The 23,199-nt window shown below is 38.2% G+C and overlaps 2 protein-coding genes across 2 annotated transcripts; both read left to right on the top strand.

Annotated features, from left to right (window-relative positions):
• Positions 1 to 745: 745 nt before the first annotated feature.
• On the top strand, positions 746 to 1,681 carry LOC122673020 (olfactory receptor 5I1-like). Its single transcript, XM_043870582.1, has one exon. The coding sequence runs from the start codon at positions 749 to 751 to the stop codon at positions 1,679 to 1,681; it is 933 nt and encodes a 310-aa protein (XP_043726517.1). The 5' UTR covers positions 746 to 748.
• A 14,545-nt stretch (positions 1,682 to 16,226) lies between these two features.
• On the top strand, positions 16,227 to 17,162 carry LOC122672940 (olfactory receptor 5W2-like). The gene has a single exon (XM_043870478.1). The coding sequence runs from the start codon at positions 16,230 to 16,232 to the stop codon at positions 17,160 to 17,162; it is 933 nt and encodes a 310-aa protein (XP_043726413.1). The 5' UTR covers positions 16,227 to 16,229.
• The last annotated feature ends 6,037 nt before the right edge of the window (positions 17,163 to 23,199 follow it).

The raw sequence follows: 23,199 nt of genomic DNA, 5'->3' as shown, positions 1-23,199 counted from the left end.
TACCTCCTTCTATTTATCAGTGGATTTCAAGAAACTTTAACTAGTTTCTTTAGTCCTCAGAGGGAAATTCTCAGCTCAAGGTGAGAAATAAAGAACTTCTACTCCTCTACATATATAATGCTTCAAGAAACAGAAATGTATCTATTTGTTATGTAAATAAAAACACCACAAAGGGAAACAGAGGCAAGTTACTCAGTTTGCTATATAGCAATGTAACTAACCTCAATCACAACGTTGGTGACAGATGAGAGAGTTGATGAAATTAAGAAATTCAGAGTTCATCCGCTAGTTTGATGGTGTCTCACTTAATGGGGGGGGGGGGAAATATATATATATATATATCTTGAAGAAATAGAAGTATAAATAATCAATTCAATTAAATAAACTATCTCAGGGAACTCCCTGGCCATCCAGTGGTTAGGACTCTGTGCTTTCAGTATAAAATGGACAGGTTCCATTGCTCATAGGGAACTAAGGTCCTACAAGCTACATGTCTTGCCAAACATTACAAAAAAAAAAAAAAAAACCAGTAATTAACTAATTAAAAAAAAAAGTATTTCAGTTGAAAAGCTATGCTTATAGTAAACTTAACTTTACTTATGCCTAAGTGTTATGAGGGTGCCCAATTGGATTTAGAATTACTATTCTAACTACTTTAATTATTTTCCTTTTCACTACTCTTCAGGTTATTATCAACATCCCCATCGGTACCCTGTTGAAATTCCAACCTCCAGGACCACTGCAGAGAATGGAGGTGGAGAACCACACTGTGAAGACACAGTTCTTTCTCTTGGGATTCAGTGACCACCCAGAACTGCAGAGTGTTCTTTTTGCTGTGTTTCTGTCTATCTACTCCGTCACCCTGATGGGGAACCTTGGGATGGTTTTATTAATCACGGTCAGTCCCCCTTTGCACACCCCTATGTACTTTTTTCTCCGCATCTTGTCTTTCGTAGATGCTTGCTACTCCTCAGTCATTGCCCCCAAGTTACTTGTGGACTTAGTTTCTGATAAGAAGACCATTTCTTACAGTGGCTGTGCTGCACAGTTTTATTTCTTCTGCTGTTTGGTGGACACAGAGTCTTTTATCTTGACTGTCATGGCTTATGACCGGTACATAGCCATCTGCAACCCCCTGCTTTACACTGTTATTATGTCCCAGAGGATTTGCCGCCAGCTTGCAATTGGGGCATTTTTAGGGGGTACCATGAGCTCAGTGATTCACACCACTAATACCTTTCAACTGTCTTTCTGCTCCAGTGAAATTAACCATTTCTTTTGTGACATCTCCCCTCTCTTCTCTCTGTCCTGCACTGACACCTACATCCATGATGTTGTACTGGTGGTCTTCGCTAGTTTAGTGGAAGCTCTCTGCCTTCTAACAGTTCTCCTCTCTTATATCCTTATCATAGCAGCAATTCTTAAAACAGGATCTGCTGACGGAAGAAGAAAAGGATTCTCCACTTGTGCTTGCCATCTGACTGTGGTCTCTATCTACCATGGTACCCTGATCTTCATTTATTTGCGCCCCAGTACTGGCCATTCACTGGATATTGATAAAGTGACCTCTGTGTTCTATACATTGATTATACCTATGCTGAATCCCCTGATTTACAGTCTAAGGAACAAAGATGTGAAAAATGCTTTTAGGAAAATGATTAGCAGGAAATTTCTTTCTTAAGAAAGGATGAAAATGAGGCTGACAAGTTTTCCACCCTGCTTCTTGACCTTTAGTTTTAACTAATGGAAAAGACAGTGTAATGTGGGTATTCCCTAATTCTACAGGCAATGAGGCCTCAACCACAAACTTGGGCCAGAATCTAATGTTAGAGCCAGGCCCTGTTACATATGTCTATATCTTTATCATTTTAACTTTGATTTTCTTTTTTCACACTCACTCCTTACAGGTGGAAGTTTAAATTAGTCTCCTTTATGGAAGATAATTTGCTAATATTTGAATGAAATATACAATTCACCTGGAATTTGAAAATTAAATATGAAAGTATCATTTAAACCAGTAATTCTACTTCTAGTAACTGAGCCTGCAAAAGTTTATCATTTCCAAAGTATTCATGGCATCAGAGCTTATAATCAATTCAGTTCACTTCATTATCTCAGTCGTGTACAACTTTTTGCAACCCCATGGACCACAGGATGCCAGGCTTCTCTGTCCATCACCAACTCCCGGAGTTTATTCAAACTCATGTCCATCGAGTCATTGATGCCATCCAGCTATCTCATCCTCTGTCGTCCCCTTCTCCTCCCACCTTCAATCTTTCCCAGCATCAGGGTCTTTTCCAAAATGAGATAGTTTTTGGTCAGGTGTCCAAAGTATTGGAGTTTCAGCTTCAGAGTCAGTCCTCCCAATGAATATTTGGGACTGATTTCCTTTAGATTTGACTAATTGGATTTCCTTGCAGCCCAAAGGACTCTCAGTAGTCTTCTCACCATAGTTCAAAAGCATCAATTCTTTGCTGCTCAGCTTTCTTTATAGTCCAACTCTCAATCTATACATGACCACTGGATAAACCATAGCTTTGACTGCTGCTGCTGCTAAGTCACTTCAGTCATGTCTGACTCTGAGTGATCCCATAGATGGCAGCCCACCAGGCTCCCCCATCTCTGGGATTCTCCAGGCAAGAACACTGGAGTGGGTTGCCATTTTCTTCTCCAATGCATGAAAGTGAAAATTGAAAGTGAAGTCGCTCAATCGTGTCCAACTCTTCATGACCCCATGGACTGCAGCCTACCAGGCTCCTCCATCCATGGAATTTTCCAGGCAAGAGTACCGGAGTGGTTTGCAATTTTCTTCTCTAATAGCTTTGACTAGACAGACCCTTGTTGTCAAAGTAATGTCTCGGCTTTTTCATATGCTGTCTAGGTTGGTCTTAGCTTTTCTTCCAAGGAGCAAACATCTTTTAATTTCATGGCTGCAGTCACCATCTGCAGTGATTTTGGAGCCCCAAAAAATAAAGTGTCTCACTGCTTCACTTCTCTAATGAGCAGAAATATGGAAGAAAAACATTAAAGTATATTAAATTTCAAGCAAAATAGAGTGTCAATAGATTGCCATGAATAACTGACTTTGACCTATATGATATAAATTTATTATACTATCTAAAGACTAGTTTCATCTAAAATGGGCCCATTTTATTAGATCTACTTTGTGGTATAAAAAAGAAAAAAATTAAGCCCATTAAATGGAAGGCCAACAATGGAATCTACTGACTGATTCTGCCTTTCTGAGAATTTGCATGGTTGAATAACTAATTATGGGAAAATTACTTTAGGAATCAATAACTAAAATAAAAAAAATAGACAAGAATGTATAATAACTCCTCTATCTTGAGATTTTGCAAAATAAGAAGTCTGCACTAAAGACTTTGGTGTGTTCTACCCTGTCTGCTTCAGTCCTCATCACTATACTCCCCTTCTTACCTCACCTCCATCTCATATATCCACCAGTGACTGATTAAAAGATGTCATCACACAACTGCAATGTTATCAATGACAGTGTGTAGAAGGCTGATGTGTGTTTGTGTACTCAGTCACTCAGTTGTGTCCGACTCTTGTGGCACCATGAACTATATCCTGCCAGGCTCGTCTGCTCATGGACCTCTCCTGGTAAGAATACTGGAGTGGGTTGCCATTTCCTCCTCCAGGGGATCTTCCCCACCGAGGGGCTGAACCTGTGTCTCTTGTGTCCCCTGCACCGACAGGCATATTCCTCACCACTGCACCCCTGGGGACCCCGTCAGTGGACTACTACTGCAATCACGTTCCTGTAACTTGATCCCGTCATCCCTGCCCCTGAAACGTGTGTGTGCACCTAGTTGCTCAGTCGTGTTTCACTCTTTGCGGCCCCATGGAGCCCGCCAGGCCCCTCTATCCATGGAATTCTCTAGGCAACGATACTGGAGTGACATGCCATTTCCTCCTCCAGGAGATCTTGAAGACCCAGGGATCAAACCCATGTCTCCTGCATTGCAGGTGGATTCTTTATCTTCTGAGACATCGGAGAAGCCCCTGCCACTGAAATACTTAAGTACAAATATGACATAACAATCAAATGGTAGATTTGAGCATATGTCCAGTGTCGAAAATAGAAAGATACATATGGGCCATTGGCTGTATAACTATATTTGTAAAAAATAGTGATATAAATGTTCAACAATTCAATAAGCACAAAGTTCTGTGTTAAAGACAGAAGCTGAAACTTTTCACCTCCCTGGATATATCTCTCTTTAGAAATGTGCTATGAGCCATTTACCAATATTTATCAATATCAGTAATGTCAGATATTCAGATGACACCACCTTTATGGCAGAAAGTGAAGGGGAACTAAACAGCATCTTGATGAAAGTGAAAGAGGACAGTGAAAAATTTGGCTTAAAGCTCAAAAAGAAAACTAAGACCATGGCCCACCCGGTCCCATCACATCATGCCAAATAGATGGGGAAACAGTGGAAATAGTGGCAGAATTTTCTTTTTTTTTTTTTTGGAGGGGGTCCAAAATCACTGCAGGTGGTGATTGCAGCCATGAAATTGAAGGATGCTTACTCCTTGGAAGGAAAGTTATGACCAACCTAGACAGCATATTAAAAAGCAGAGACATTACTTTGCCAACAAAGGTCCGTCTAGTAAAAGCTGTGGTTTCTCCGGTGGTCACGTATGGATGTGAGAGTTGGACTGTAAAGAAAGCTGAGTGCCAAAGAATTGATGTTTTTGAACTTTGGTGTTGGAGAAGACTCTTGAGAGTCCCTTGGACTACAAGTAGATACAACCAGTCCATCCTAAAGGAAATTAGTCCTGAATATTCATTGGAAGGACTGATGTTGAAGCTGAAGCTCCAATACTTTGGCCACCTGATGAGAAGATCTGACTTATTCAAAAATACCCTGATGCTGGAAAAGGTTGAGGGTAGGAGGAGAAGGGGATGACAGAGGAAGAGATGGTTGGATGGCATCACTGACTCACTTGACATGAGTTTGAGTGGACTTAGGGAGTTGGTGATGGACAAGGAAGCCTGGTGTCCTGCAGTCCTTGAGGTCACAAAAAGTTGGACACATCTGAGCGAATGTACTGAACTGAACTGATGATCCATTTAGCAAGGTTACTCTAACTTTAAAACAAAACTTTTCAATACCACTGAGCCCACTGTGTAAAAAAGGACTTCAACCAGATTACTTGTAATGTCCTCTCCAGCTGATACATCCTTGTCTATAATATATGACTCTATTGCTGTTTAAATTCTCTCCCACCATTGAAAAGCATTAGAAATTTGGAAAATGTTGGGAAAAAAAAAAGGAATCATTTCATCTTCAAAGAAAAAAAATTGTACTATTAATGTAGGCTGTATAAACCTGCAACAGAGGTGGCATGAAGCTTTGGATAGTATGTGTTTCAAGAAGCCAAAGGCTTTTAATTATGGCTCTTGTGTCACCTCTTATTCAAATTCAGACTCTCACAGAGTCCTCAAAGAAGTGGATATCCAAATTTATTGGCCCACCAGTAAGTAAAACTTGAATAAAAAGCTAAGAGTAAATAAACACAGTATAATAACTCATCTAAAGAATGATTTTGTTGTTCAGTCGCTAAGTCATGTCTGATTCTTTATGACCCCATGAACTGCAGCACCACACTTCCCCGTCCTTCACTATCTTCCGGAGTTTGCTCAAGCTCATGTCTATTGAGTCAGTGATGCCATCCAACCTTCTCATCCTCTGTTGTCCCCTTCTCCTCTTGCCCTCAATCTTTCCCAGCATCAGGGTCTTTTCCAATCAGCAAATTCTTTGCATCAGGTGGCCAAAGTATTGGAGCTTCGGCTTCAGCACCAGTTCTTCCAGTGAATATTCAGGGTTGGTTTCCTTACAGTTGACTGATTTGATCAGATTGATCAAACCAGTGAATCTAAAAAGCAGCACGATGCAGATAATTAACTTAGCAACTGTTGGTGAGGATGTGGAATGGCAATGACTTTTACATGTCAACTGTAGAATGAGAATTGTTGCTGCACTTTGTAAAACTCTGAAGTGAAGTGAGGTTAAAGTCATTCAGTCGTGTCCAACTCATTGTGACCCCATGGCTATATATTCCATGGGATTCTCCAGGCCAGAATACAAGAGTGGGTAGCCGTTCCCTTCTCCAGGGGAATCTTCCCAACCCAGGGATCAAACCCAGGTCTCCAGCATGGCAGGAAGATTCTAAATTGTGTCTAATATAGCTGGACATATACATGTCATATAACTTAAAAATGCCATTCTTTGAATGATACCTGAAAGAAATGAGTGAATATGACCAAAAAAAAAAAAGATTTACACAAATATATTCTTAATTGCATTATTTGTAATAATCTAGAACTAAAATAATTCAATTTCATCAACACATTAGTGAAGACTTGACAAAATTTTAAGTGACGTTAAATAATGTACATTTTAGGGTTCATAGTTCATAAACTTTGTCACAACCCTCAGGATTTCCCTAAATCATGAATGAAACCATGAGTAATATATAAATAAATGGTATGTTCACCTCCAGTGAAAATTTATAGGTCAAGTATATTGACACATGCTCTTGATTAAATAAATTACTATATGGTAAGCTTCAGTTCAGTTCAGTTAAGTCTCTCAGTCATATCCAACTCTTTGTGACCGCATGAATTGCAGCACGCCAGGCCTCCCTGTCCATCACCAACCCATGTCCATTGAGTGGGTGATGCCGTCCAACCATCTCATCCTCTGCCGTCCCCTTTTCTTTCTGCCCTCAATCTTTCCTAGCATCAGGGTCTTTTCAAATGAGTCAGCACTTCACATCAGGTGGCCAAAGTATTGGAGTTTCAGCTTCAGCATCAGTCCTTCCAATGAACACCCAGGACTGCTCTCCTATAGGATGGACTGGTTGGATCTCCTTGCAGTCCAAGGGACCCTAAGGAGCCTTGTCCAACACCACAGTTCAAATGCATCAATACTTCGGTACTCAGCTTTCTTTACAGTCCAACTCTCACATCCATACATGACCACTGGAAAAACCATAGCCTTGACTAGAAGGACATTTGTAGGTAAAGTAATGTCTCTGCTTTTTAATATGCTGTCTAGGCAGGAGGAGAAAGGGACAACAGAGGATGAAATCGCTGGATGGCATCACTGACATGAGTTTGGGTAAACTCTGGGAGTTGGTGATGGACAGGGAGGCCTGGCATGCTGTGATTCATGGGGTCACAAATAGTCGGACACGAGTGAGTGACTGAATTGAACTGAACTAAGTTGGTCATAACTTTCCTTCCAAGGAGTAAATGTCTTTTAATTTCATGGCTGCAATCACCATCTGCAGTGATTTTGGAGCCCCCCAAAATAAAGTCAGCCACTGTTTCCACTGTTTCCCCATCTATTTGCCATGAAGTGATGAGACCAGATGCCATGATCTCAGTTTTTTGAATGTTGAGCTTTAAGCCAACTTTTTCACTCTCCTCTTTCACTTTCATCAAGAGGCTCTTTAGATCTTCTTCACTTCCTGCCATAAGGGTGGTGTCATCTGCATATCTGAGGTTATTGATATTTCTCCCAGCAATCTTGATTCCAGCTTGTGCTTCTTCCAGCCCAACGTTTCTTATGATGTACTCTGCATATAAGTTAAATAAGCAGGGTGACCATATACAGCCTTGATGTACTCATTTTCCTATTTGGAACCAGTCTGTTGTTCCATGTCCAGTTCTAACTGTTGCTTCCTGACCTGCATACAGGTTTCTCAAGAGGCAGGTCAGGTGGTCTGGTATCCCATCTCTTTCAGAATTTTCCACAGTTTATTGTGATCCACACAGTCAAAGGCTTTGGCATAGTCAATAAAGCAGAAAGAGATGCTTTTCTGAAACTCTCTTGCTTTTCCGATGATCCAGCAGATGTTGGCAAATTGATCTGGTTCCTCTGCCTTTTCTAAAACCAGCTTGAACATCTGGAAGTTCACAGTTCATGTACTGCTGGAGCCTGGATTGGAGAATTTTGAGCATTACTTTGCTAGCATGTGAGAGGAGTGCAATTGTGCGGTAGTTTGAGCATTCTTTGGCATTGCCTTTCTTTGGGATTGGAATGAAAACTGACCTTTTCCAGTCCTGTGGCCACTGCTGAGTTTTCCAAATTGGTGGCATATTGAGTACAGCCCTTTCAAAGCATCATCTTTCAGGAGTTGAAAACGCTCAACTGGAATTCCATCACCTCCGATAGCTTTGTTCATATGGATGCTTCCTAAGGCCCACTTGACTTCACATTCCAGGATGTCTGGCTCTAGGTGAGTGATCACACTATCATGATTATCTGGGTCATGAAGAACTTTTTGTACAGTTCTTCTGTGTACTCTTGCCACCTCTTCTTAATATCTTCTGCTTCTGTTAGGCCCCTTATTAAGGTCCTTTATTAAGCTCATCTGTGCATGAAATGTTCCCTTGGTATCTCTAATTTTCTTGAAGAGATCCCTAGTCTTTCCCATTCTGTTGTTTTCCTCTATTTCTTTGCATTGATTGCTGAGGAGGGCTTTCTTATCTCTCCCTGCTATTCTTTGGAACTCTGCATTCAAATGGGTATATCTTTCCTTTTCTCCTTTGCTTTTCACTTCCCTTCTTTTCACAGCTATTTGTAAGTCCTCCTCAGACAGCCATTTTGCTTTTTTGCATTTCTTTTTCTTAGGGATGATCTTGATCCCTGTCTCCTGTACAATGTCACAAACCTCCATTCATAGTTCATCAGGCACTCTGTCTCTCAGATCTAATCCCTTAAATCTATTTCTCACTTCCACTGTATAGTCATAAGGGATTTGATTTAGGTCTTACCTGAATGGTCTAGTGGTTTTTTCCACTTTCTTCAATTTCAATCTGAATTTGGCAATAAGGAGCTCATGATCTGAGCCACAGTCAGCTCCCAGTCTTGTTTTTGCTGATTGTATAGCACTTCTCTATCTTTGACTGCAAAGAAGATAATCAATCTGATTTTGGCATTGGCCATCTGGTGATGTCCATGTATAGAGTCTTCTCTTGTGTTGTTGGAAGAGGGTGTTTGCTATGACCAGTGCGTTCTCTTGGCAGAACTCTATTAGCCTTTGCCCTGCTTCATTCTTTACTCCAAGGCCAGATTTGCCTGTTACTCCAGGTGTTTCTTGACTTCTTACTTTTCCATTCAGTCCCCTATAATGAAAAGGACATCTTTTTTGGGTGCTAGTTCTGGAAGTCTTGTAGGTCTTCATAGAACTGTCCAAGTTCAGCTTCTTCAGCATTACTGGTCAGGACACAGACTTGGATTACTCTGATATTGAATGGTTTGCCTTGGAGACAGTAAGCTTATACTTAGGAAAAGTACACAACCATGAAGATGAGTGAACTGCCTTGACATAAAAAAGTGTAGGGGAATTTCACAAAAATAATATTGAGTGAAAGAAGTCAGAAATGAAAATATGAAACCTATATGATTATGCTACAATATTACTCAAACATATTAAAACTAAAGTATCATTGTGGTGGTGGTTGTTTAGTTACTATGTCTTGTCCAACACTTTGTGACCCCATAGACCCACCAGGCTTCTCTGTCCATGGGATTTCTTAGGCAAGAATACTGGAATGGTTTGCCATCTCCTATTCCACGTGATCTTCCTGGCCTGGGGATAGAAGCCATGTCTCCTGATTTGCAGGTGGATTCTTTACCACTGAGCCATCAGGGAAGCCCAAGATATCATATTGGATATCAATTTGTGATAGATGTGAGGTGACAGTTTCCAAGACACTAGGTATGTTTTATCTTTGGTGTTCTGAGTTTAGCATCTTATCATTATTGAAAATTTCCTTGTAGTATACTTTTATAGAAGGACATTTTCTTTATGAGTATTGTACTCTTCTAAAAAATTCCATAAACAAAGTATGTTCACTGAAAATTGCTGAATTTTACTTTTTTTAATCTAACAGTTTCTTGTGCAAAATAAGTGCTAATATATTTGTGAAACTGACATAGTGCACTATTTCTTAGAGTATCTCAGTGCATAGTTAATGTTTATGTTACTAGGAGAGTTGATCTGTTTTTAGAACAGCACAGTCCATAGCCTTTCACAGAGTTCTCCTAGTCTTTCTCCCACCAACAGTGGGACATAATGAACTTTGGTTCCCTATCATGCAGTGAGCTCAGCATCTCAGTACTCCAAGTTTGAGGAACATACAGCTGTGTCCTGAAAAATTAATCTTCCAGGTAGACATTTACTTACACACAATTTTACTCTCAGCAGGGGCACTAGAGAAACCCTAAGTATAGGTTGTATTTTGTCTCACTTGTTTGTACCTGAGGAATACATTTTCTCCTTGAGACATGTTTTCCCCTGGTCTCCATTTTTAATAAGACACAGATCCCTTTGGGAGACACTTTAGTTTATCCAGCTTGCAATTGTAACGTAGCTACCCAAACTCAGTTTTAAATGGCTAGGTGGGAAAAGATTGAAGGCATGATAGTCTATATGGTCTTGAGGAGCTATTACAAAGTGAAAGTTGGGTTCTGGTTGAATAAAATGCAACTTAAGGGATTTTTGAATCCCAGAAGATCAGGAAGTACCTGAGGGAAAGTTAATTTGGATAGAAATAGTAGGAGGTAATCAAGGGCAATTCTATATACAACAAATATGTGCCAGAGAGGTTAATAATGATACTGAAATTCTTCTGTGACATATGTGCATCAGTTTCTTGATTTTAACCAGTGGAAAATTATTAGCAATTAGTTATGTGATTTGAGCTTTTTCTTAACAAAATCTCCACAATAATGCATTTGATATTTGAGTATTTTGTTGATCACACCAAGAATGGCAATGGCAAAGACATTAAAAAGGTATCAAAAATTGTCCCTATGAATCTTTTTTCCCAATTTAAAAATGTACTAATGATATGAAATTTTGCTAGATGAGTTTCTTAGGTTTACAGAAACACACACACACACACACACACACACACAAGAAAAAGCAGGAAACAAAAAAATAAATAGAAAATTAACCCAAACAAATAAGAATATAATCTGTGTTCCTGTTAAATACCAAATGAAAATTCAGATAAAACAAAAAATTAGGCATAATCGGCATTTTTAATTTTAACCCATTGTTACTTTATTGTCATTTCCCTAATAAGTAAAGATGCTGAGCAAGCTGTTATACATAACCTTGCTATTTAAATATATACTTGGTGAGAGTATCTATTCAATCTTTTGTGTAAATTTTGCTAATTTGATTTTTATTATTGATGAGAGATTTTCATAAAGTTTGGGTACAAGTTCTTTGTCAGATATATAGATGCATGATTTTCAGACACTTTCCTCACTTTTGAGATATCTATATCTATATCTAAATATCATTATTGTTGTTCAGTTGCTAAGTCATGTTGGACTCTCTGCAACCCCATGAGTTGTAGCATGCCAGGCTCTGCTATCCTCCACTATCTTCCTGGGTTTGCTCAAACTCATGTCCATCGAGTTGGTGATGTCTTCCAACAATCTCATACACTGCCGACCCCTTCCCTCCTGCCCTCAATCTTTCCCAGCATCAAGGTCTTTTCCAGTGAGTTGACTCTTCACAGCAGATGGCCAAAGAAATGGAGCTTCAGCATCAGCATCAGCCTTTCCAGTGAATATTCAGGGTTGATTTCTTCCAGGATTGACTGGTTTGATCCCAGTCGTCTCCAGCGCTGGAGAAGACCACACTTTGAAAGCACCTATTCTTCAGCCCTCAGTCTTCTTTATGGTACCACTATCACAAACTTACATGACTACTAGGAAAACCATACCTTTAGCTGTCTGGCTCTTTGTCAGCAAAGTGATATCTCTGCTTTTTAATACACTCTCTAGGTTTGTCATAGCTTTCCTTCCAAGGAGCAGGCATCTTTTAATTTCAATGTCCATAGTGATTTTGGAGCCCAAGAAAAATAAAATCTATCATTGCTTCCACTTTTTTCCCATCTATTTGCCATGAAGTGATGGGACCAGATACCATAATCTTTGTTTTTTGAATGTTGAGTTTTAAGTCATCATTTTCACTCTCTTCTTTCACCTTCATCAAGAGATTCTTTAGTTCCTCTTCATTTCTGCCATTAGGGTGGTACCATCTGCATATCTGAGGTTTTTGGTATTTCTTAAGGCAATCTTGATTCCAGCTTGGGCTTCATCCAGTCTGGAATTTAGCATGATGTACTCTGCATATACAAGTTAAATAAACATGGTGACAATATACAACCTTGATGTACTCATTTCCCAATTTTGAACCAGTCCATTGTTCCAAGTCTGATCCTGACTGTTGTTTCTTGACTGCATACAGGTTTATCAGGAGGCAGATAATGTGGTATGGTATTTGCATCTTTTTAAGAATTTCCCACAGTTCATTGTGATCCACACAGTCAAAGGGTTTTGCATAGTCAATGAAGTAGAAGTAGATATTTTTCTGAAATTCTCTTGCTTTTTTTTCTGTGATCCAACTGATGTTGGCAATTTGATTTCTGGTTCTTCTGCCCATTCTAAATCCAGCTTGTACATCTGGAAGTTCTCAGTTCATGTCTGTTGAAAGTGAAAGTGAAGTCGCTCAGTCGTGTCCGACTCTGCGACTCCATGGACTGTCACCTACCAGGCTTCTTCATCCATGGAATTTTCCAGGTAAGAACACTGGAGTGGGTTGCCATTTCCTTCTCCAGGGGATTTTCCTGACCCAGGGATCGAATCTGGGTCTCCCACATTGCAGGCAGACGCTTTACCATCTGGTGAAGCCTAGCTTAAAGGATTTTGAGCATTTCCTTGCAAGCTTGTATAATGAGCGTAATTGCATGGTAGTCTGAGCATTCTTTGTCATTGCCATTCTTTCAGGTTGGAATGAAATCTGACCTTTTCCAGTCTTGTGACCACGTCTGAGTTATCCAAATTTGCTGGCATATTGAGTGCAGCATTTTAACAGCATCATTTTTAAGATTTGAAATAATTCAGCTGGAATTCCATCCCCTCCACTAGCTTTGTTCATAGCAGTCCTTTCCAAGGTCCACTATAGGATGTCTGGCTCTAAGTTTGTGATGACACCATCGTGGTTATCCAGATCATTAAGACATTTTTGTACAGTTAAGCTATATCTGTAGAAAAAAGTTCAAAACAAGTGTACTACTATTTTTCACATTATTTTCCCAGGTGACTCAGTGCTAAAGAATCTGCCAGCCAATGTAGGAGACACAAGAGACACAGGTTCCTTCCAAGATTTGGGAAGATCGACTGGAGGAAGAAATGGCAACCCAATTTCAGTATTCTTGCTGGGAAAATTCCATGGACAGAGGAGCCTGGCAGATTGTGGTCCAAGGGAGTTGCAAAGAGTTGGACATGATTGAGCAACTGAGCATGGCACATTATTTTCTACATTAATACTTTAAGTCATAATTAATACATATTAATACGTTAAGTCATAAATACTTAATGGCAAATATTTAGAAAGTACCACCTTTTCAAATCCTTGTGCCATGAAGTTTGGAAAATACAAAATAAACATTGCTCTAATTTCTGAGGCCTTAAATTTAGTACAGAGATTTCTTACATAAAAAAATTAATTTAACTCAGAAAAAAAAATGCATTGTTTAGAGGATGTGAGGGAGACATAAAATTAATGAAATACCCTTTGGTATGTGGTTGGATAATAGGAGTAAGATAATGTTTGGTGTTGAGGGCTGCCAATATTGTAGTGCTGACAATAACAGAGCATCATTATCTGTGACAGATAAAGAGCAGAAACAACCCAACATTTATCCAACTGGACAATGGGTCAGTATAGTGTGTAATATCCATAAAATAAAATATTACTGTGCCCTTCAATGAAACAGAATTCTGATTCTGACACATGAACAACATGGATGAGCCTTGATAATATTTCACTGAAGAAAAAAAGTCTGAGAGAAGAAAAAATACAATACATATGGCATGATTCTGTTTATATGCAAGACTAAGAATAAGACACTGCACAGAGTCAGAATATAGATTAGTGGTTGCCAGGGCTGGGGTCAGCAGGGACAGGGAATGAGACTAATAGGTATAGGCTTCTTACTGAATTGATGAAAATGTTCTGTAGGTAGATGGTGGTGATGACTGAAAAGCCTTGAAAACAAGATAAAACTGAAACAAACAAAAACATATACATTAAAAGGGTGAATTTTATGGCATATGTAATGAAAGTATTATATTTCAATATAAAAGAAAATACAGCTAGAGTGTAGTTATACTCCTAAATGAGGTATGAAGGAGAATGTTTCAAAAACACAATGAATAATGCAAAGAAGTTAGAAGTGATGGAGGGAGGGATCTTTTTGAGTTTCTTTAGGTTTCCTGGTTTACTAGAGGAGGAGGAAATGGTTTCAGGGTAACTGTCGAGCAGTCCTACAATTTGCAGCTTCCTTCCCAACACAGAGCACTTTGGTAACAACAGAGAAGCACAAAAACTCAGCTGGGGCTAAGTTGTTTGAACTCTCAAGAGAATATAGAGAAGCAGAAATATAATTAATGAAGTGTTTATATAACATCAAAGCCTAAGGGCAGTAGCTCTGGGATTTAAGTCCCAATGTACCTGGTAAAATAAAGACCATCTGCCAGGGTTCTTCCCTGGTGGTTCAGATGGTAAAGCGTCTGCTTGCAGCGCAAGAGACCTAGGTTTGCTCCCTGGATGGGGAAGATCCCCGGGAGAAGGGAATGGCAACCCGCTCCAGTATTCTTGCCTGGAGATTTCCGTGGACAGAGGAGCCAGGGACGGTCACATGGGGTCACAAAGAGCTGGACACGGCTGAGTGACTAACACTCACTGGTTGTTATTCAGCTACTCAAGCCCTGCTCATCTCAGGTAGGTTTCCAAGTCCTAACTTAAAGAATATAGGAGAAAATACTTAAGTTTTTGAGAAAAGCAAAGTTTTTGTAAATGAAATATTTTATGCCTACCTATTCTCTAAAACCTGCATTTAATGGTTAGTAATAATATTTTCTCCTCAGAATTGAATGAGTCTGAACTTGTTAATATCCACACATAATTACTTTTAATTTATTTCATTTTGTCCTTGGTTCATGGGAAAGCCTTTACTCTTTTTATCATTTGGTAAGTATTAAAAAACAATTTAAAGTATATATTGTTTTATTGAAAAAATAATGTAGGTACCACAGTAAAATTAAAAACATGTACAAATTCATCTCCACGTGAACCATACATATGCCCTGGGGGTTGCAAAGAGTCGGACATGACTGAGCAACTGAACTGAACTGAACTGAAGGAAAAAGTCTATTACTTACATTCTATTCTCAGATACATTAAATATATATATACATATTCACACACATAAATACATACATATAACATAGAGAGAAGTCTATGTATTTTAAAAGTATTTATTGTCACTCTTCATTTACATTTTATTAAATTAAAGGAGATTTAAAATCTAAAGTGATGCAAATGTACGTGGTACATTCTGTTGCTTTTACTTCCTTTTAACTTTTTCCTTCCACTGGTCAATAGATTCATCCCTTGACTACAACTACTACAAAAAGAGATAATGAGCATTGTGGGAAAGCAGTTATAAATTTCTAGCAAAAAGGTAAATAATACATATTTCATGTATCTCCAAATACTAAACACAACATAAACTAAACTCTGTACCATATATTTTTTTTTTTATTAACATTAGTCAGTGTTATACTCATTGTTTCTGGAACTAAGTTAAAGACTCTTAAATTGATCATGTGTTTTTGAGAAACATAAATTTCGTAATTATCTTTTCTAATCATTTTTTGTATTCAAGTGAATATTTTCAAGCATAGAAAATGCTTAGTCTCACGTCTTAAACCTGGCTTCTCTATCACCGGTGTCTCTTACAAATTATTTTGAAGAGATAAGGAGAGTGAAATTGACCAATATCTACCCACTGAGATAAGGAAAATAATGCTCAGAGAAGAGCTTGTAGAAAGTAGCATACCTCATGAATGATATCTAAATTTACATCACTATTTCTCAAAGTTCAATTCCAGATAATTTTTATTATTGCTTAGTATACAGCTATCTCTCTTCAAGTGTATGTTCACCTATCATGAATTATTTTCTAAATATAAAAATATAATTATAGAATAAAATCATGCTCTATCTCATGATATTTTGCAGATGTGCAGAAGTGTTACACATAACATGTCCTTTTCTTGATCACTTGCTACAACTTTAGAAAAGAACAAAGAAGAATGAGTAGAGAGAATTGCTCCTCCTTTACTGAGTTCATTTTCTTGGGAATTACTGAGAACACTGGGAACAAAGTGATCCTATTTACAGTGTTTCTCCTTGTTTATCTCGTCAACCTTCTGGCAAATCTTGGAATGATAACCCTGATTCGGATGGATCCCCAGCTGCACACACCCATGTACTTCTTCCTCAGCCACCTCTCCTTCTGTGACCTCTGCTATTCCACAGCCATCGGCCCTAAGATGCTCGTGGACCTATTTGCCAAGAACAAGTCAATCTCTTTCTGTGGCTGCGCGCTGCAGTTCTTGGTCTTCTGTATCTTTGCAGACTCTGAGTGTCTCCTGCTGGCAGTGATGGCCTATGACCGGTACGAGGCCGTCAGCAGCCCCCTGCTCTATGCGGTCAGCATGTCCAGCAGGCGGGGCGCCCTGCTCATGGCGGGGGTCTACCTGGTGGGAATGGCAGACGCTCTGATCCACACGGCATTAGCATTCCGCTTATGCTTCTGTGGGTCAAACGTGATTAACCATTTCTTCTGTGATTTACCTCCACTTTTACTCCTCTCCTGCTCTGATATACAGGTCAATGAGTTGGTGGTGTTTATTGTTTTTGGTTTCATTGAGCTGAGTACAATTTCAGGAGTTCTTGTCTCTTATTGTTACATCATCCTTTCAGTCTTGAAAACCCACTCTGCTGAAGGGAGGTTCAAAGCTTTCTCCACCTGTACCTCCCACCTAACTGCTGTGGCAATTTTCCAGGGAACTCTGCTCTTTATGTATTTCAGGCCGAGTTCTTCGTACTCTCTAGATGAAGACAAAATGAGCTCATTGTTTTACACTCTTGTGATTCCTATGTTAAACCCTCTGATTTATAGTTTGCGGAACAAAGACGTAAAAGAGGCCCTAGAAAAATTGAAAAATAAGCTATATTTTTAAATATTTTTATTATATATCTGTACATATGACTGCACATGTATAGTAATTGCTTAATGAAAATTATATGGCATGATAAATGAGAAACATAATTTTTTTCAGATTCCTAAAAGAATAATTATTTGTATTAAACCCTGCTGTTAAGAGATATTGCAGTTCCCCTCACATATTATGCTTAGTATGTGGCCAGAGTTTCTATATGGCACTTGTTATTTTTGAAAAAGCTTTTGATATTTCTAACTGTGCTAATTCTGGAGTAATTTTCCATTCAAACATTATTTCAATTTCACTAAGACATTATGCATGTATCGAGTAATATTCTCCCACTTAGATTCTTTACATGTTATAGTACATTTTTTTTAGATTCTATATTGATGAATTTAAGTTGGTGCTAGTATCAGACCATAATGAACTAAACTGTCAAGTAAGTTATAATTAGGCTTAAAATCATCATGGATGGGGAACACATGTACACCCGTGGTGGATTCATGTCCATGTATGGCAAAAACCACTACAATGTTGTAAAGTAATTAGCCTCCAATTAAAATAAATACATTCATATAAAAATCATCATGGAATAAAAAAGTGAGTGCTATAAATCCAATAGCAAAGTATCTAAAACTAGTGTAAAGTAAAAGCATCTTTGGATGAAGATATTCAGCCTCATATCTAAGAAAGATCCATGTTGGGTGATGAAAAGAGAGCAGTCAGAGGATGTGACAATTGGACAGGACTTGAAGTAGAGAATCCCCTGTCTTTAGCAGAAAAGAAGTCATGCTTTCTGCAACATGGGATAATCTCAAGGATGCTAATCTAAGTAAAATATGTCAGTCAGAGAAAAACTAGTACTGTATGATCTCATGTAGATGTGGACTCTAAAAAGGCAGGATGAACTCATAGGAACAGAAAGAAGATTACTGGTTGCTAGGAGTCGGAAGGTGGGAGAAATGGGTGATGCTGTTCAAAGTGTGCAAACTCTTTGTAATTACATTTGATGAATAAGTTCTGGGGATCTAATATACATGGTGAGTCTAGTTAACCATACCCTATTATAAACTTGAAATTAGCTGCAAAAGTAGATCTTAAGTGTTCTCACTACACACACACTACAATGGTAACTATGTGAGGTGATGAATGTGTTAACCAATTTTAGTGTGGTGATCATTTCACAATGCATACGTATATCAAATCATCACTCTCTATATCTAATGAATGTAAATGCTATTTGACAGTTATATCTGAATAAATCAGGGAAAAAAGAAGAAAAGAAACTGAAAGTTAGGTTACAAAGAGCAATGGGAAGAGCCTTGGTAAAGTACATTATTGCACTGTCATTATCAGCTATCAGCACTGTGTCATATCATCTAAGGTAATTTCCTTTCCTTTTTCCTCATTCTCAGCCCTGGTCAAACATCTTTCTTTGTCTCTTTGAGCTCCACAAACAACCATCTACTTAAGGCATTATTTTACTTTCTGTGACCTTAGGAAGCAGCCCAGTCACACCAGATACCAAGATAGTAGACCATGTTTTAGGACTATGGAGAATTCCATTGCTGCCTGTTTGGAAGGACTTAAGGAGGACATAAAAGTGTAATGTCCAAGATACTTTTCCGATTTTGTCTATAACTAATGTAAATAATAGTAAACAAATTATTTTAAGAAAAATAATAGAACTCTGTTGATTTAGAAAAAATCGTCACTGTGCACAATTTTAAAAATAAGACATCTTCACTCATATGAGAAAAATTCCCAAACCAAGTATATTTTTATCCTTGTCATTGTTCTCTGTTCTTCATTTGATAGTGAAAAATGCATAACAATAAATATTTAGAAACCACTAACTTTACAAATCCTAGTACCATGTAGTTTAGGAAATACAAAAGAACTATTGACTTTATTCCTGTGGCCTTTAATGTAGTAAAAAAGAAATCTTAAATAAATAAAATAAACATAATTCAGAAAAGAGTGCACTATTTAGACAATGTGATGAAGTCACAAAATCAGTGAAATGTCCTTGGATGATATGTAGTTGGAGAATGGGAAAAAGCTAATATTTGGTAATGAGGGCCGTCTTGAAAGGGATAGACAAGATGTTTACAGTGTTGTTATTCCTATCAGCTGAAAAGTAGAAACAAGCCAGTGTTCATCTTTCTGAAAAATGGATCAGCAAAGTGTATTATGTCCATAACATGAAACGCTATTCAGCCACATAGTGAAACAAAATTCTGACACATGTAACAATGGATCGGCAAAGTGTATTATATCCGTAACATGAAACGCTATTCAGCCACATAATGAAACAAAATTCTAACACATGTAACAGCATGGATGAAACTTGAAAATATTTTACCAAAGAAAATAAACCTGACGGGAAACACACACACTCACACACACACACACACACACACACACACACACACTACATAATTATCTTTATAGGCAAGGCCAATAATAGGAAACCACATAGTATCAGAAAGTAGATTAGCAATTGCCAGGCTCGAGAGGGAGGAAAGGAGAGTGAGAGCTAGTAGGTGTAGATTTCTTCTTGGACTGATGAAGATGTTCTGGAACTAGATAGCAGTAATGAGTGAGCAAACTTGAAAGTGTACAAAATCAAAGAACTGTATACATTAGAAGGATGATTTTATGACATAGGATTGTATTTCAAGATAAAAGAAAATAAGATCAAAGTGCAATATTCCGACATGAGGTAGTGAAGGAGAATATTTCAAAAACACAGTGAACAATCACAAAGAGTTGGATGAAGGGGGATCTTTCAGAATTTCACTTTAAGTTTCCTCTTTGGCTAGAGAAGGTGGAGATAGTTTCCGGGTAGCTGACACACACCATGCAAATCATTTGCGGTACCCTTCCTTCCATAGAGCAAGTTGGACACAATAATGAAGCACAAAAACTCAGCTTCTGCTAAGTTGTTTCAGAATTCGCAGGGGAATGTGGTGGTGGTTGTTCTGTTTCCAAGCCTGTCTGACTCTTTGCAAACTCAGGGATGGCAGAGCACCAGGCTCCTCTCCTCCACTGTCTCCCAGAGTTAGCTCAAATTAACGTCCATTGAGTCAGTGACGCTATCTAGCCATGTCTTCCTCTGCCAGGGGAATATACAGAAGCAGAAATATAATTAATGAAGTGTTTGAATAACACTAAAGCCTAGGGGCCATAGCACAGGGATTTAAGTCCCAATATACCTGGTGAAATAAAAGACCAAATGATCAGTACTGTTCAGCTACCCAAGACCTGCTCTTTCCAGGTACGTGTCCAGATCCTAACTTAAGGAAAATAAGAGAAAATATTTAAATTGAGGGGGGGGGAATAAAAGTTTGTAAATGAAGGACATTATGCCTACCTACTCACTAAAATCTGCATTTAATGGCAGAAATAATATTTTCTTCACAGCATTGGAAGCATCTGTGTGGACTTGTTAACATTCATAATGTAATTTTATTTTTCTGTTGGCTCACATGAAAGTCTTTGCTCCTTTGTTCACTGAGTGACTGTACATGAATTTAAGGTGTTTTGTTTTATAGAAACAAAAAAATTAAGGTGTGTTTTGTTTTATAGCATAGATACCACAATAAAAACAAAAGCATGTACAAATCCACCTCCATGTAGACCGCATACTATATTTACTTAGGTCTAAAGAAAAAGTCCACTGCTTTCATTTACATTAACATATATATACAGGCATACACATAAATACAACAGAGAGAGCAAGGTCTTTGCATTTTAGAAGCATTTATTGTCCCTCATCTAATTTACATTCAATTAAATTGAGAGTCATTTAAAATCTAAAGTGATGCAAATACATATGGTACATTCTGTTGTTTTCACTTCCTTTTAGCTCTTTTCATCCATTGGTCAAGAGTCATCCTAGACAGTAACCTCTCCACAAAGAGGTAATGAGCATTATGGGAAAGCAATAGCAAATTTCTAGAAAGCAGGTCAGTAATAACGTATTTTATGTCTCCCCAAATGCTAAGCAGAAGATAAGTTAAAACCAGTAACATAATGATTTTTATTATTACTGGTCAGTGATGTACTCACTGTTTCTGGAACTAAGAAGAACATTCTTAAACCAATCATGCTTTTTGGAGAGACAAAAACTAGTAATCATTTTTTTTTCTTTTGTATTCAAGTGAATATTTTTAAACAAAGCAAAAGCTCAGTCCGAAATCTTAGAATCTGGTCTTGCTAATACTGGTGTCTCTTCCATGTGGTTTTAAAGAATTGAAGAAAGGTAATATCAACCAGCTCTACTCTCTGATATAAGGAAAATAAGGGTCAGAGAAGAGCTTTTAGAAGTAGCAACCTCATGAATGGCATCTAGATTGACTTGAAACATTCTCAAACGTCTTCCTCATATGCCTTTTATTATTGCAGAATAGACAGTTATGCCTCTTTAAAGAGTAGGTACAAGACTGGATTATTTTTAAGTATAAAAAGACAATTAAGGAAAAAAATGCTCTGCCTTATGATTTTTTTTTAGATGTGCAGAAGCATTAAACATGCATGTGTGATTTTCTTGATAACTTTCTCAAAAGTTTACACAAGATCTAAGAAGAATGGAAAGAGAGAATTGCTCCTCCTTAACTGAATTCATTTTCTTGGGAATTACTGATAACACTGAGAGCAAAGTGATCCTATTTACAATGTTTCTCCTTGTTTATCTCATCAATCTTCTGGCAAATCTTGGAATGATAACCCTGATTAGGCTGGATCCCCAGCTGCACACACCCATGTACTTTTTCCTCAGCCACCTCTCCTTCTGTGACCTCTGCTATTCCACAGCCATCGGCCCTAAGATGCTGGTGGACCTATTTGCCAAGAAAAAGTCAATCCCCTCCTATGGCTGTGCTCTGCAATTCCTGGTTCTCTGTACCTTTGTAGATTCTGAGTGTCTCCTGCTGGCAGTGATGGCCTATGACCGGTACAAGGCCATCAGCAGCCCCTTGCTCTATGCGGTCAGCATGTCCAGCAGGCTGTGCTCCCTGCTCATGGCGGGGGTTTACCTGGTGGGGGTGATAGATGCTTTGGTAAACACGACTGAACTGAAATGAAGTGTATACGTCCATGTATTTAGAAGTCATGTTTGCTACAACATGGAAGAACTGTGAGGCCATGTGCTAAGTGAAATATTAATACAGAGGAAGACAAGTACTATATGATCTCACATATATGTAGAATCTAAAAAGTCAAATTCAGAAATTCCCTGGCAGCCCAGTGATTAGAACTCAATGCTTTCACTAACTGGGTCCAGTCTGATCCCTGATCAGGGAACTAAGATCCCGGCAAGCTGAGCGCTACAGTCAAAAAAAAAAAAGATGAAATTCATACAAACAGAATGAATTGAATGTTGCTAGGGCCCGAAAGGTAGGGGAAATTGGTGATATTGGTAAAACTGTACAAACTTTGTTATTTGACGAATAATTTAGGGGGATCTAAATGTACATGGTGACTCTAGTTAACAAACTTGAGAAATTTGCAAAAAAAAAATGTAGCTCTTAACCACCCTCACTATACACACACTCAGAATGGGAAACTGTAAGGCAAAGAAGGTGTTAATCAGCCTTACTGTGGTAACCATCTCACAATGTATACATATATCACATTGTGCACTTATAATTACACATGGAATTAGCCAATTGCATTTGAATAAAGTTAGATAAAAATAAGATATCTAAAGATTAGATTATAAAGACACACAGAAGAGCTGTCTACTTGTTAAAGTACAATAGAGTGCTGTTGTTATCAGCTATCAATTCTTCTGCACTTCTTCCAAGACAATTTTCTTTCCTTCCTCCTCATTGTCAACCCTGGTTAAATGCCCACCTCTCTATGGTTTAAAATCACCTTTAAGGCGTTGCTTTATATCACCCTGTTTGTGAGCATTCTTTGCTAAAGAACTGAGCATTCCATCATTGTTAACCAAGCATTGAATTTTGCCTGGGATATAAAATAAATAAATATGAATTTATCTAAAAACAGTAGGCAACATTGTTTGACTATTATATCTCGATAACAAAAA

Source organism: Cervus elaphus, chromosome 1, assembly GCF_910594005.1.
Source record: "Cervus elaphus chromosome 1, mCerEla1.1, whole genome shotgun sequence".
Classification (NCBI taxonomy): domain Eukaryota; kingdom Metazoa; phylum Chordata; class Mammalia; order Artiodactyla; family Cervidae; genus Cervus; species Cervus elaphus.
The sequence above is the reverse complement of the archived record's forward strand: the minus strand, read 5'-3'. Positions and strand labels throughout refer to the sequence as shown.